The 15,433-nt window shown below is 40.0% G+C and overlaps 1 protein-coding gene across 1 annotated transcript; it reads right to left on the bottom strand.

Annotated features, from left to right (window-relative positions):
• Positions 1-2,839: 2,839 nt before the first annotated feature.
• On the bottom strand, positions 2,840-13,926 carry vamp2 (vesicle-associated membrane protein 2). Its single transcript, XM_056397671.1, has 5 exons — positions 13,576-13,926; positions 8,805-8,910; positions 8,380-8,538; positions 8,061-8,112; positions 2,840-7,809 (listed from the first exon to the last, which is right to left on the bottom strand). Coding segments are annotated over exons 1-5 (336 nt in total). The 5' UTR covers positions 13,578-13,926; the 3' UTR covers positions 2,840-7,792.
• Between the last annotated feature and the right edge of the window lie 1,507 nt (positions 13,927-15,433).

Raw genomic sequence — 15,433 nt, 5'->3', positions numbered from 1 at the left:
GCTTCGTTTCTTGCTTCTTGCATCTTCTTCCTTCTTAGCATCTCTAATCTTTCCTTTCTTCTGACTTTCCTGAACTTTCTCTAACCATATGTGAATTGTTCACAACTGTTTTATCCCCTGGGGGCTGGTGCGTGTTTCAGGGGCGTCGCCCATCTTCTCCTGTGTTTCCACTTGGAGAAGAGAGTAATTTTCCACTGAACTTTGGAATAATTTAATTCTATAGTTTACCTATAAACTCGCAGATTTGTCTTCCATCATGACCACAAAACATTAAGTTAAATAACATATAAAACTACTTGCACTAATTAGGAGTAATAGGGGTGTTGATTTCATATTACAGCCTTCAAACCTGGAATTAATCATGATACAAGTGGTTAACTGATCAAACAACAATATAAACATTTCCCAAAGATAATAGTTTATAAATGTGGATTACACATCAGTTCTTTGACTGTAATAATAATAATATGAACATTCTGGATGTCATGTAGTGTGTGTTACCTCGTGTGAAGGATGCCGACAGTATGGTCACATGAAGGACCTTGTCTTAAAATCTACATGTTACATTTCAAACATTCTATGGGATAGAAGTTTGAGATTAAACTATTGCATAGGAACATCTCATGAGTTACAGAACAGCTAGATATTTAATTTTACATTCTTCCTTAGATCCTTAGATGGAATGTAGGTCGTAGTTTATGATTCTTATCTAGAGAGGGACAGAGGAAGTGTGTGTGTGTGTGCGCGTGTGTGTGTGTGTGTGTGTGTGTGTGTTCATGCATTGCACAGAGAGGCCAGGATTCACACCTTAGTGTTAATCAGTCCTTTTGTTGTTACTTGTCCTATACAAGAAACAATCAAATATCTTTAGACAAAGTCTTATTGTTACAAACTGGAGATTTTTGCCTATATTCTCCAGTTGTCTGGTGTCCATTGGTTGATCCTCTGGAGCTGACCCTTTGACCTTTGGCCTAGTTCTGTGTCTTGCTAAAAGCACGGTCTGTTTTTGGAAGAGGGGTCCTTTGTCTCTGTTTCCTATTAATCTGATAGTTTGATGGTGGGAAGAGTCGCAAAGTGTCAATTGTGGGTCCGTAACTCTGCATGTCCTTATAATGAACTTCCTTAATGGCTTGTGACTGATGCCAGGCCAGGTATGTACGCTACAGCTACTACTACTACTACTACTGTTACTACTACTACTACTACTGCTACTACTGTTACTACTACTGCTACTACTATTACTACTACTACAACTACTACTGCTACTACTATTACTACTACTACTGTCATGACGTGTAGAAAGTGGCAGACTCGTAGTTTCTTAAATCTTGATGAATTTTGAACAGCAGGTTTTAGCAGCCTATGACATTTACAGTATAAAGGTTTATCAGTGCCTTTAATACTGGGTAGCCCTAATAAATAACTAATCAATGCTTTACAGATCAGAAGTCTAATAAGCCATTAACAACTTTTGGGTTGCCAGGTTGTGGAAAATCCTCTGCTAGCACCTAAATTCAACAGGAGCCCCCTCCATCAAGTCTGTGCCTCTCTCTTCCTACTAGTACATCTTGTATTCAGTCTGAAATGTTAGTTAATAAAAGATAATGAGTTCCTCTGTCATAAGCTAGCAGCCAATGTTCGTTAGTCACCTGCAGTTATAAATAGAGTCATGCTGGAGGAGGTTTTCCCACATTTAACAACCCAACAGTTGTTCTTATTAATGACTTATAACTGATCTGAAGCATTTGTGATTTATTAACCAGTAATAGAGGCAGTAAATACAGCTTATTAACCCTTTAGAGACTGTGCCTTATGCCCATTTAATTAACCCCCTACTGTCTAACGGTCCTGTCACTAGGTGTTTATCTTACACTTGGTGAGATGTTACACCACGATGATGCATTAGAGTCTGTGACCCAAATATTCTGAAAGCTGAAATTATAAATAATATAATCATTTATTTTATCAGTCTGTGCTACATTCTCCATTTAGATAGATGTTACTAAGAACAACGTCCCTGTAGTATTTTAATAAGAGTCATATTCTGATAGCTGTTAACCAAAAAAATGATACAGAGATGATCTCACCATCAAAATACAGTATGTGTGTAAATAATGTTTGCTGTGCAGATATTTCTAATCAGGTCAAAGGTGATGAGTCACAGACGATGGTGTACACATGGCCGCTGTGGCCGCTGTACCCACTGTATCGCTGCATGTAGCCTGAATGAGGTTTAATGCTTCTCTGTGGGATCTGAACTGTTTACACTGTGATGTATACATCCTGCATCCTTCGTATGTAGATGGCACACGCCATTTAAATTAATCTATAGATTTCACTGATGAAACTTTAAATGTCATTGATATCGTGACTTCCAATGCATTATGGTTCTTCATACTCTGAGAGGGGATTATAGTTTTAACAGCAGATGAATAGGATGAAATGCACATAACCCATTGTTTGTAAAAATGAGTAGACTGAAGTGGTGTGTGTGTGTGTGTGTGTGTGTGTGTGTGTGTGTGTGTGTGTGTGTGTGTGTGTGTGTGTGTGTGTTGTGTGTGTGTGTGTGTGTGTGTTACTGACTCTAAACATGACTGTGTGAGGTAACTCTAGACGAATGCATGTCTTGTATGTCTGCAGGTCTCATGCATTTCTGAAACACACTAACATGTAATCAGGATGAATTAAGGAAAGAGGTTTATCTTTGTATTGGTAATAAATTTATGCTTATTCATACAGGTCAGATAAGGTCCCAGAAATGCAGTCAAAATTGCATCTGCCCATTGTTGCACACCCACAAATCACATGAAGCACACACAAAAGTACAAGTTGTCATAGATACTGTTTTTCCAATATACATATATTTCATGATGTTCATCAATATAATAAGACATTGATAGATTTACACTACAATTATTTTATGTACTTTAGTTTGTCACTCAGTCTCCTCTCCTTTACGTTGAGTCAACCTTGTTTAGTTTCTAATCCCATACCAAATGACAGCACAATAAATCTATCAATAAATAAAAGCAAAAGAAAAGAAAGAAAGAAAATAAAACTGAGCACATTGCCCGTGATCCTCCGGCCCTGTCCCTCCAGTGAGGCCAGACGAAAAGGGGCAACATGGACCTCCATCCCAGAAATCCCAGTCCCAAAGAGAAATCAAAAATCTTTCCTCAAAAATAAACAGATTTAAACAAAAAATATATCTTGTAGATACAAACAGCAATCTGATGTAAACTGTAGAATCATTCTAAGCATTCTGGACAATTGAAGGTAAAAATACTTTTTTTCCCCATTAGCTCCCCATTTTCTTTACCTTTACCCTTCAGTGCTTACACACAAACAATTCAGTGACATCTGGAGTTATTACTAAATTGATGCAAAAGAAAAAAAAATACAATATTTGGTTCAAAATAAAACATGTTAACATACATTAAGTTGAATATTGTATGTTTATAGCCATCCAGTGAACATTCAGCGACTCATAAGGTTCCCTCCTGTTGCTGTGCTCATCCCATCTGGGGGCAACAGTAAGCTCTGAACATATCACACCTTGTTTTGTTGAAGGTTTGGATCTTCTGTTGGTCTCTGTCTTTCTGCTTGGCTCCTTCCAAGTTTGAATTACAAGTCCATCAGTTGGAATTCAAACCTGGAAGAGGGTCTGAACACTTTTCCTCCTCGGATCACCCCCAAATGACCTGAACACAGCGTTAAGTTGAGATCACTGAACAATTCCTGAGGTTGACATAAGACAATATTCTCCATCAAATCATGTTCCCATCCCTCCAAAAAAGAAAAAAAATCAAAGAATCACAACAGAAAAAGTGCCACGGTGTTAAAATATATTATACGCACTTCTTTTCATACAGACAATAAAGCAACAGAAAAAGAGAGCACTCACTTCATTTTCACCATTGTGACCAAATTGTTTGAGCACTCACAGGACAACAACTGGATTCATGGATAACACAGACGTCCTACCCCAATCAGTAGTGTTATTTCACTTCAGTCCACTGTGTGGTTAACTCCTGCAGGATGGCTGAAAGGACCACGTTTGAAAGCCTAAAGTGATTTTCTATTGCCAAAAACCCAATTTTTACAGTTTATTAATATAGTTTTTGTCCTCATATATATTTTGGTAAATCGCTAATACCTTAAACCTGAGGATATAGGACCCCCTACCCCCAAAACACCCCCATATTACGACACCGAACAATGCAGATTTTTTATAACATTTTTCTTTATGTCTAATAGCTATAGTTTGTTTCTGTCTTTTTCACTTTCAAACTTGGCAGCACTATGGAGACAGAGAAAAAAGAAGAGTTGTGCTATTATTAGTTACAGGATCATGTGTCTAAAAACTTGTTACAGATTAAAGAAGCTCTTCAGACCTGGATACACGTGGTGGGGAGACTGTATTGGAGATTTGAAGCATGCGGTCCTTATGTTTTGGTTTAATTTGCATATATTAGAAGGGCACACTCACAAGCCAAACTGGCACACCATATAAATAGTGTGTCGTCGTTAAGAGGTCCTGTAATCGTGGATAGATAGGGGAAGGGCATAAGCTATTTAAAACAGACTCGGACGGTTGGAATAACCTGTTTCTCTCTGCTTGTTTTTGATGGCAGTTGGCAGCGTAAGCGTGGGAATCTGGTCTTTGGTAATCTTCTGCAGGTTACTTTTGTTCTATTAAGAGTAAAACACATAAGGGAGCGGAGAGGAAGAGTGGGTTTGTTGAGGTTGGGGTCCTTCCTAATGGAACTGGCCGACAGATCTGTAACCTCTCTGCTTGTGTACTTCAGTGGTCAAGGAAACAACGTGCCCTCACTCTGAGATTTAAGCGGCCTAATCTGTCGGGATAAACTAGGGATATTCCCAAGACAGAGCTATTCTAACACACTCACACACTTACACTGCTGCACCTGCGCACACACACACACACACACACACACACACACACACACGCACACAAACACACACACACACACACACACATACATCCTGTAGGATTCTGAATCAGTGAGTTGAGCAAAAGGGGGGCTGGTTGTTTCTACTCAGCTCGTGGGGAAGATAAAAAGTCATGTTGAAAAGAGAGAAGGCTGCTAAGGCTTTAAACACACTTGATCTGAAATATTGCAGGTGGTTTTGTGGTCTCTATAGCCGTCCAGTGGCTGTAGCTTGCAGCTGAACTTGTTAACATGGCATCAGTGGCAGCAAAGCAGGAGCTGAGTTGCTCCCTGTCAAGCACTTATTAATGCAGGCCTGCACACTTAGAAATCCTCCAGTTCATGAAACACAGATTTGATTAAATAACTGAACTGCAACTATCTCCAAGCTTTGATTGACTACGACCACGAGCAAAACCCTGCAAATAAAAAATGGTTTCAAATCCCTAAAAGTACCTCTCCTGGTTTTAAGGAATTTTCGCTTTGCCTTCTTATAAAGGCCTTTTTTTGACAGAGCATTAAAAACCAAGTGCATCACATTGTCCTGTTCTCCTGCTCAAGTAGCCAAAAAGGTCATATACACAGGAGCAGATGCCAAAAACAGTAAAAGAATAAGTCAAGATCAAACCAGCGAGGGCACCAATGAAAGAAATAATTGCAGTAACAATAGAAGCCTCTCCCTTGTTGTTTGGCAGTGTATAACGCATGGAGCTGAATTACAAAAAACACACCAGACAGAGGTAAAGAGGAGCTTACTGCTGTTGGCAGCAAAGTGGTACTGATCGCACACTTCCTCTTTACCTGTCTGTTTCACACAAAAATATACTATAATAAAAAATATAATCTATTATATTTAGAAAAGAAAAAAGGCCTTAACTACAGGGAGAAACACTGAGACAGAACCACTGCACTAGCAAAACACTCTTCTTAGGAATGCTACCATTTTTTTTTTTTTTTTTTGAACCATTGCTTCTCATGTTTCTTGTCACTAACCTACCCCAAAGTTAGCAGACGGCTGAACTGAAACTCATCTGTGAATTTGACAATTTCCTCATTAGCCTCTGTCCCTGTTCCTGAATTTGCAAATAAGGCTAAATTGTTTTTTTTTTTTTGTTTGTTTTTTTTTGTATGTGCTCTTCATGTGGAGAGGTTTTGCTGCAGGAGAATCTTCTTTGGCCAGGCTATTGACCAGCCAGACAGCGCCATCAAAAACAAGGTCGTTTGTGCATTTTAAACAGATTTTCTGCAGCCAGGCACCCCCCCTACACAAACTACACGTGTGAGGGCGTGTGACTGAAAATATTCTACAGTAACTAACAGAAGTAACTGGAGACTAAGGCTTCTCAGTATCGACGTAGGTAACGGGCCAGTGAGAATTAACCTTTGCTTTATGAAACTTTTTTCCCGTTTATTCCCCTGGCATTTGAATTGTTTTTCAAGCCCATATCCACAGTTTGACATGAATGACATCTCCACAGTATACTGCAAGTGTAATGTTAAGATAACATCACTGATATTAGAGAAAAAAAGAAGTTGGACAGACTGAAAGTCTAATCCCGTCTATCCAAAACGAACCCTTACAGCTATTGACTATAACTTTTTTCTCCTATGGTTTTTATGACCAACGTTTCGACACAAGTTTCATCGCATGTACATTTTTTAAAGATACTTACACTTACATGTGCTACAGTAAGAGCCTTTGCACTAGACTGCAATGAAGGAATGTTTTCGAAATAAGACACTACGTAATCATTAAAAAAAAAAGAAACATCTACAGACATTGGTCCAACTTTACTATGGCAGTTTTTAAATTATTAGAAGAAATAGAGATGATGACGCATGCTGAGACAGAAGAGGAGTGTGGTGTCAAAGACACTCGAAATGAGGTGGACAGACAGATGAGGGTCAGGTGGAAATGAGTGGGATTGATGATTAATGGGGATTAGTTGAACAATTCATGCATTGTTTATGTGGTTGATGGATGTCAGCGAGCACTGACTCTCAGGAAGCCACGAAAGAAGTTAAGACTTGAGTTCTCGATGGCATCAAGTTATAGAAATTTGAAGCTGAAGTAGCAGAAACCTGGGGAAGTTTAAGGGCAGTTTGTCTGTGGAATAGCTCCAATTTCTCTAACTTCATGATTAGTTTTAGTACAAGTTTTAGTCCTCTGGCTTATTGTGAACGGTCACAGTGGACACGAGTGACAGGTGAATTTGAAAATGAATTGGTATTTCATTAGTTAAACGGAGACTAACTCCACTGTGCAAAAATACACCGAAAAGAGAGAGAAAGCCAGGGACAGACAGATGATGAGAACATGCAAGATACACACTTCGATTAATAGGCAGTAGTTAACGCTGAAGCATACGTAAAATTAATACAAAAATTAAAAAATACAAAATGCACACACACACACACGCACACACACCTACAAAACAGTATATATCAGAATAAAACTCTACAAAGAACTATATATATCAGTTATGTAACAATTATCGCCAATCGTTGTTTCCTTTTCTGTTGTTGCATCGTCACAAGTGTTTGGTTCTCAGTATGGCAGGTTAGAAAAGCCAAGAGTACCCAGAAAGGAGACAGGGCCACACACTCACAGGACAAATATTGACAGGGGTCCAGAGGGGAGGTGGTGGAAGTGGGGGAGCCATGGGGCCCTGAAGGGTTTAGGGGTGTTATATCAAGGCTAATCAGGGAGATATATATATATATATATAGATATATATATAATAAACTAATTATCTGTGGTTAATCTTGTCATCAATTTGAGGGTTTTGTTTTTTTGTAGCAAGGAAGTTGGGATCAGACTGGGGTAGGACCAACTCTTCTTAGGTGCTGAAGTACACTGTGGAAATAAACAAGACAAGAGACATATGAAGTCTAATTCATAATGATTTAAAATACAGGATCATCATTTCCTTCCAGAAAAATGTTTGGATTTGTTAAAATGGAAACTATTTTGTTTTCAAATAAAATGTATTGTTTCATTCTGGGACATTCCTCATACTGTATATATGTGTTCAATATGTGAAAGACAATTGATTAATAATAACAATGATTCATTTATGTGTACACAAAATATGAAAGTATTCTTACCAATAATGACGATGAGGACAATCACGCATATCACACCCAGGATAATCATCATCTGTAGTCAGTGGATTTTCAGAAGAAGTTGTTAGAGAAGCAGAAGGATGTAATTTTTGACATACTATTGTATAATCTTATGACATCTAACAAGAGCATATTAGATAGTAAATGTAGATGTGGATGTCTTGTATATCAGAAATCAACAGTTGTGACCGGCCTCATTTTCAGAGGCTTCCCTCTTTGTTCTTCTGTCAGTGGGACGGAGCAAAGCAGCTTTTACACACATGTGTTTGTTATTTGAGTGAGTTCGTCTGCATGTCCTCACCTTGGCGTTCTTCCACCAGTATTTATTCTTCAGTTTTGCAGCGCTGGTCTCAAACTGAGAGGCTCCAGCCTGCAGGGCGTCGGCCCTATCGTCCAGTTCTGACAGCTTCTGATCACGCTCCAGAACCTTATCCACGTTTACACGCATGATATCCACCACCTGGGGAGAGAGACACAAAGCAGTGCAGCGTAATCAGCTGATGACTCTGTGTGAGCGGCTGACAGGATGGAGCTGGACTGGTAACACGGTTTGAATCATTACATAAATGACTAGAGTCAATCACCTTCCCAACAATGAAAGGTTTGTGTTTCTTCTGTTAGAAATGTGTGTACTCTCTGAGCACGGAGCCAGGACTGGACCACCAGTAGGTCCAAACGTCCACGTCCGAGCCTGACAACATGACGTGAAGCGAGGTGTGGACTCACCTCATCCACTTGTGCCTGTGTCTGCTGCAGACGGCGGTTGCTGGTGAGGTTGGGAGGGGCCTGACTCCCTCCCTCTGGTGCAGGGGCTCCAGCGGCTGGGGCAGACCTGTTGATAACAATATACAAATATAAAGTGGTTAAAGGGCCAGATCAAAAAGAAAGAGAATAAGAATGGCTGGGTATTACAGTTAACAGATTTTAAATGAGTGACATTTTGCAATTGTAAGTCTAATTTTACTCAACTGTACATCAGTCAAATGTCTTTAACACAAGATAAACTGTTCAAAAGTGAAATACAGATCAAATATTTCCGACTCATTTCTCATGATCATTAATGACCTTCCTCCCTCTTCCTCTCTGTGGCACGTTTCATATCTGTTATCATACAGTGGGTACCTGAGGAAGAGGTTTGGCACATTAAATTTGGGGGGAGGTCACAAATATTATATTAATAATATTAATATTTATTTGGGTGATTATTTGTCATTTTCAATTCAATAGTTGTTAGTGTGGAGTTTTTGTGTGAATTGACCAGATCTGGCAGATACAGAATAATAACAACACGATGGAGACTGTGGGACAGTGTGTGAATCAAAAGGACGGAAAGGTTCACACATTTACACATGTGTATTGAGAAATAAAAATAAGATCAAATTGGTAGGATTTGTAAGATTCACTGTGGTCCACAGATGAAGAATTCCTTATGTTAGCACTGCAGAGTTGCGATAATTACCGTCTATCACAAAAGATCAGCTGGGCTTTGCAAAAGTCAAGTTGATTTGTCATGTCACGTTGTATTGTGCCCTACATAGTCCTATTCTTTCAGATGCACCAATAATGACCGTGAGCGGCCGAGAGTTTAAGTGAGAGTGTCATTTGACACTGAAAAGTGAAAGCACCACGAAAAGTGCCTCGTCTTCACGTTAACATGTTCTGCTACCTCTGCTCTCTGCAGCAAGGGAAGCAAATGCACCAGAAATATTAAGATGTATACAATTTAATATTTACAAAGTAATAATTGATTTTTATTTGATTTTTTTAAATCTATTTTTCTTTTCTTAAGTAAAATTCTAATCCTCTTCCATCCTGTTGTTGTTGATTGTGTGATCCCTAAATGAATGATGAAGAATGAAATATAAACAGAAACCTGTGTTGAGTGACAGTTTCTACAGTGAGACCTATAGACCAACTGTCATGCAGACAAATCCTAATGATCCAAGACTAATCACAAACACAGAGGCGACATCAAGTAACAGCTGAGCCACAACCAACCCAAAGCAGCAGACCTGACAGAACTGACAGATTCAGCAAATGAGTATCATTCACCAAATTCTCTGACAAGCTGTTTTTAACACTGTAGGAGAAAATGCACTTTTAACTCCCCCCTTTCTTCTGGTACACCATTTTCATTCCAAATAAAATACGTTGCTGAAAGATGAGTGAGATCATCACATGGGAATCAATAATGTTGTATTTATAGCCTTTCCTACACACGTGGGACTGTTTCCAGCACAAGAATCAAGCCTAGTTCTACACTGAGGACATGTTCATAATAATATTTCTCTCTTTTGTTTTAATGTAGAAATGGTTATTGTTGAGGGTGACTGTGTACTCCATTCATCTCATTTCTGACCTACAACCTATCATTGATTTTTTGTAGAAAACAAAGTTGTTTATTTGAAAAGATACAGGTTCCTGTAAAGTGAAAGTTTAACCCCTCCATGTTTTCACTGAAACACAGAATGGACAGCAGGCACAATGTGTTATTGACAGCGTTATTGATTATAACCATGAAAAAACAACACCAACAACCTACTAATATGAGTTAACCTGCAATACTAACATCTGCCCATATCGAAACCAAGTTTTTACATTAAATCTTAAATCCTCTGCTACATGATGCATCAGCAGGTAAATAGAAAGTCTTATGAAAAATGCTTGAAAGGCTTAAGATGAAGGAGGAGCAGCTAAATGTGCTTCATTTAGCATTCTTTATTGCTATCCACCAATCAATCAATGAAATGGAAAATGAAATTGTAACCTTGTACACTGTGATAAAAGGCTGTAGTATGTTGTGACAATAAATGTGAATAAGCTTCTCTAGCAGTGTGAGACAAAACTCTGTATAAAGGTCACCTTTACATGCTCACACATTACTAATCCTCTAACAACAACAAATCCTTGTGAATAGTTGGTGGTGCTGGTGGTCGCTGTCAGCTGCCAACCGGCCCAAACAGAAACTGACCATATAAAAACTCACAGCTTTATTATTATTATTATTATGTGTCATGTTTTATGTCTTCAAACAGCTGTAACAGTATTAAAATTGTACATTGTGGATATTCACATTCATATTCTTTCAACAAAGGTGTAGGAGGTTCACACTATCGTCGCCTCTGAACTGGCACCTCAACCAACCAAGAAGTCTTGTTAGTGCACTGTCAACATTTCTCACCAGCTTGCACACCCTGTGAATAACTGTCGACTTTGAGGGACGAACTGGAAGCGCCACAGAAAGGTGGAGTAACTACTTTTAATCCGCTACTTTGGTGGATAATCTCCACTTTTAATTGAAGGTGATAAATGGAATTGAGACTTTGCATGCTTCCCTAATTAGGGCACATACAACGGTAATATCCCCTCATGTTTATAGATTAATCTCTTGATTTGAGTGATGCAATAAACAGATATTGGTAGTGAATTAAGTCTCAAAATTGCAAGAAGAGAGACTGTTAGCCTTTTGAAAAACTGTACGTACCCTCTAGTGAATTCATGTCTGGCGTTAACTTGCTCCTATGAGCACATATTTCAGTTTCCTCCCATTTTACAGATCAAAATCAGTAAAAACCACAGAACAGAGAGAATAGAAATGAACCTATCAATCAAAAATACAAGTAAGACCCTTATCTGATGCAGGCAGCTAACCTAACATGCTGGGTATGTTAAGGTTTAACAGGTCTCTGTCTACATAAAGCGAGTCCACCAACAATGTCAGATTCTCTATGAAAGCTAAATATATTCAACTCTCTTTATAGACACGGTCTATAAAAACGGTCTCTAAAGAGTGCTGCTGAAACAACTGAGATCTCTGTGCAGTGTTTCCAGGGATCCTCAATATGATTAAGGATAGATAGATAGATAGATAGATAGATAGATAGATAGATAGATAGATAGATAGAAGCTATTTTACACTTGATTTAAAACCATAATAATAAATGAGGTCCCTGGTCTAATGGGTTTCTGTTTGGGTGGTCACTGTCATGGAAAAGCGGCTGCCTGACTTTCAGCACTGGAGAGCGACATTTCAGGACTGGACAGCGCCACAGAAGCTCAGACTTGAAACCGTGTGATCCCAGCCTCAGTGGTCCATTCTGTTTGATGTCACTGAACTGGAAACTAACCCACAACACTTTCATGTCTGACCGTACTCAGACCCAGCAGGCCTACATGATGTGCTGTAGGACATCACGTTTCACGACGAGCACGACGGGCCTGTAAATACACGGAGAGCCCACCCGACCACGTCGAGGGCGGGGAGGTTCCTTTTGGGGGGGGGGGGGGGGGGGGTGTTAAACACTTGGATTATAAGACAATGTCGGTGAAAGATATTACAACCAGTCAACAGGGTGAATGTAATCAGACATGTTTCCACTGTTCAATAACACAGGCTGTTTCTACGTTGTAACTGTCTGCTATGCAAAAACGGACAGACACGGCTGTCACGGCTCTTTCCCCCGCCTGCCTTTCATATATGTGCATCATGTGCAGTCTGAAAACACAAAGGAACAAATAATGGACCGAAACAGAGACATTTTACGGGATTCATTTGGCTACGAAGAAGCAAACAGCCGGGGAATATGGTGAGATATATAGCTGTCCGCCCTCGCACGACAATCGACGACATACAGTAGGAGGCTAGGCTACCCCCACCCCCAGCTGTAGTGCAAATATCACGTAAACTAGGCCTGAGCCTAAGTCAGAGCTAATAATACCACCGTCTATAAGAAGGTCTAAACGGCGTTCGTCGAATAATGTCGAAGCTTTAAATGTTCAACAGGCAGACTGACCAGATCGTTTGGCGCTACTGAAACAGATCATATGGCTTGTCCAACATTATGTCCTTGCTGTTTCTAGAATTAGCCTAATCGTCACCTGCGGCTCAGACACAAACGAATGAAGCCCTGGAAATGTTTCACAAGGAGAAGAAAAGGCTTTATTGTGCGTTTGGTTTGGTTGTGGTAGTTTTTAATTAGCCCGTGGAAACGCGTACACACGGTGTCCTTTTCAAATCAAACCAGTCCAAACTGGAAAAAAAAAAATGCGTGCGTGCTGGCTCGAGTGAAAAGGCACCACACGACAATGTGAAGGAGACAGGCGATAAACACGGAGCTCGTTCACCGTGAAAACGCCCTAAAATCAGGCTAATAAGGAGTTTAATGACGGATAAAAGCCGAAGCCTCCGTCTGCTCCAAGGTTAGGCCGACGTGTTAGCCTCGATACGTTTACGTTTGGGTCACATTATCGGAGGAACACAGCTCTGAAATGAAATCCATCACCAATATATATCGATCATATTCGGATTTACGTGACTCCAGTGAAATAACCTGAACATTTGATGGTAAAGAAACCCGGGACCCATCAGACACTATTCATCCCACAGAGCCTGCCAGCACCAGTCCTGAGGACGGGGTTGGGATTCATTAATAAATCAGGATTTGGGGGGTGAAAAAAAAAAAAAAGGAGCTTTAAAACGGAGCTGAAGTCTACTTACATTTTCCTTGTAGTAGTGGCTGGACAGCTGTGCTGAAATCCGGACTGGAAATGTTAGCGCGGTGTGAGTGGCTGGCAGATGGATGTGGATTGCCTGGTGCGCTCCTCTCTACCCTCTGGCAGCCTTTGGTTGGTTATTGTGGCGTTTCCCTGCCTATATACCCGAGGAGGAGCACTGGCTTGTATCTCCCACTGAGATGTGTCCCCTCGCTACAAAACCCTTTTTTTTCTCTCTCCTCGCTACTTCTACGGCGATGCGGCAGCTGCAGGCTATAACTGGAGCCCGGCGCTGTCAGAGTCCGTGCGGTAATGAAGGTGTAATAAACAGCCGCCTGGATTAGGTGGACAAAGATGGCTCGGTGACGTCAATCGCGGCGAGTTTCATGTTGAGATAGGAGGCCGGGACTTCAAACACACCGCTTTTTAACGCTCGTGACGGCGGAGTTTTCATCTGTGGCTGCTGGTGTTGGGGCTGTACTCGTGTTTGCTTTTCACACAGAACATGTCATGGTCATGTTTGGGCTTACAGCTCCACTAAAGGAGCTTATTTTGATGGCAAGTCTGTGTGTCAACAAAATGGCGTTCCTCGAAAGGGGGTGTGGCGAGTCTCGCAGTAGGTGCCTGGTTATCATTCATAGTAAATATGGATGAGGACGTAGAGAAGAGTAAACCCACCTGAGAGCAGCTTACCAGCCTTTTGTTTGGTACTGATCTGCATCACATTTGGTATGGTACACTGAATTAATGTGAGGACAGGGTCTTTTAATGTGTTCTCAGCCGCGGTGCCCCCCGGGGCCCTGGTGACCCGCTCTGTTTCCTGTGGTGGGGGCTCTACAGTTTCACAAGCAAAGTAACAAATAAACTATGAATCATTAAAAATAAATGGGGGATGGATGTAAACTTTCCTTCTAAATAGATGATTTCATTCTTACTGACTTTTTTTCTTTTTGTAAAGATTCTTTTAAAAAAGTGGATTTTTAAAAATGATCGCGAGAGTATAATGACTGATTTTTGTCCAATCAGAAGTGGACGTCATGGCATCAGACCTACAGCCTTTGGCTAGGTCAACCTAAAACAACACACCAATAAGGAACTATGATGCTCCTCTCTTAATTTGTTGGTATGAATTACTGTAAGTTTCCACTTTACCCTCAAGAGAATTTATTGCCAGAAAGACGGACGTAATCTTTTACATCCGTCTATTGTGGCGTAATCTTTTACATCCGTCTTTCTGGCAATAAATCTGTTAACATTAATAATATTTTTAATAGGTAGAGTTTGTTTATGTAAACCCCAAAAAGGGTGGAAGCAGCTGTTACCTACAGGATCCAATCAGTAATCTGTACATAAATAGGCCTCAGTAGTTTTTATCTTTGACTCAGTTCCTTGTGAAAAATATTCACTAATATGTTTGCAGAAAGAAAGAAGTGAAGCTAGACAGCAATACATACAGATCCTTGTCTAGACTATAGCCCTGAAGGCAGCTTCTTTCTTGTTGGTCTAGACTTTCATAAAATATCTTCAAAAACTCCCAAAACTCTTTATTTTAAAATTACAATCTTGTGTGTTGGGTGAGACTTTATATACTATAACTTTATATCTGTGCAGTGTATACTGTTGGGCAGGTAATTAACACTGGGGAATCCCTAGTCAGATTAAATCCTGTCACACAAGCATCATTGTACATATCAAAGCTACTAAAGCTAACCTGATCCCACCTGACACCTCAATTGGCTTAAAGTAGATGTCCCAGGCTGAAATCTCATGTGAGTTAGTTAGACCTCACTGAACCACCACTGAACTCTTTCTACACCAAACACATGTTCACTACAGCAGCTTCTTGTTTCTTGTTTAGTGGA

The sequence above is a fragment of the Seriola aureovittata genome, chromosome 15 (genome assembly GCF_021018895.1).
Source record: "Seriola aureovittata isolate HTS-2021-v1 ecotype China chromosome 15, ASM2101889v1, whole genome shotgun sequence".
NCBI lineage: Eukaryota > Metazoa > Chordata > Actinopteri > Carangiformes > Carangidae > Seriola > Seriola aureovittata.
Note: the sequence above shows the minus strand (reverse complement) of the source record. Positions and strands in the feature narration are given on the sequence as shown.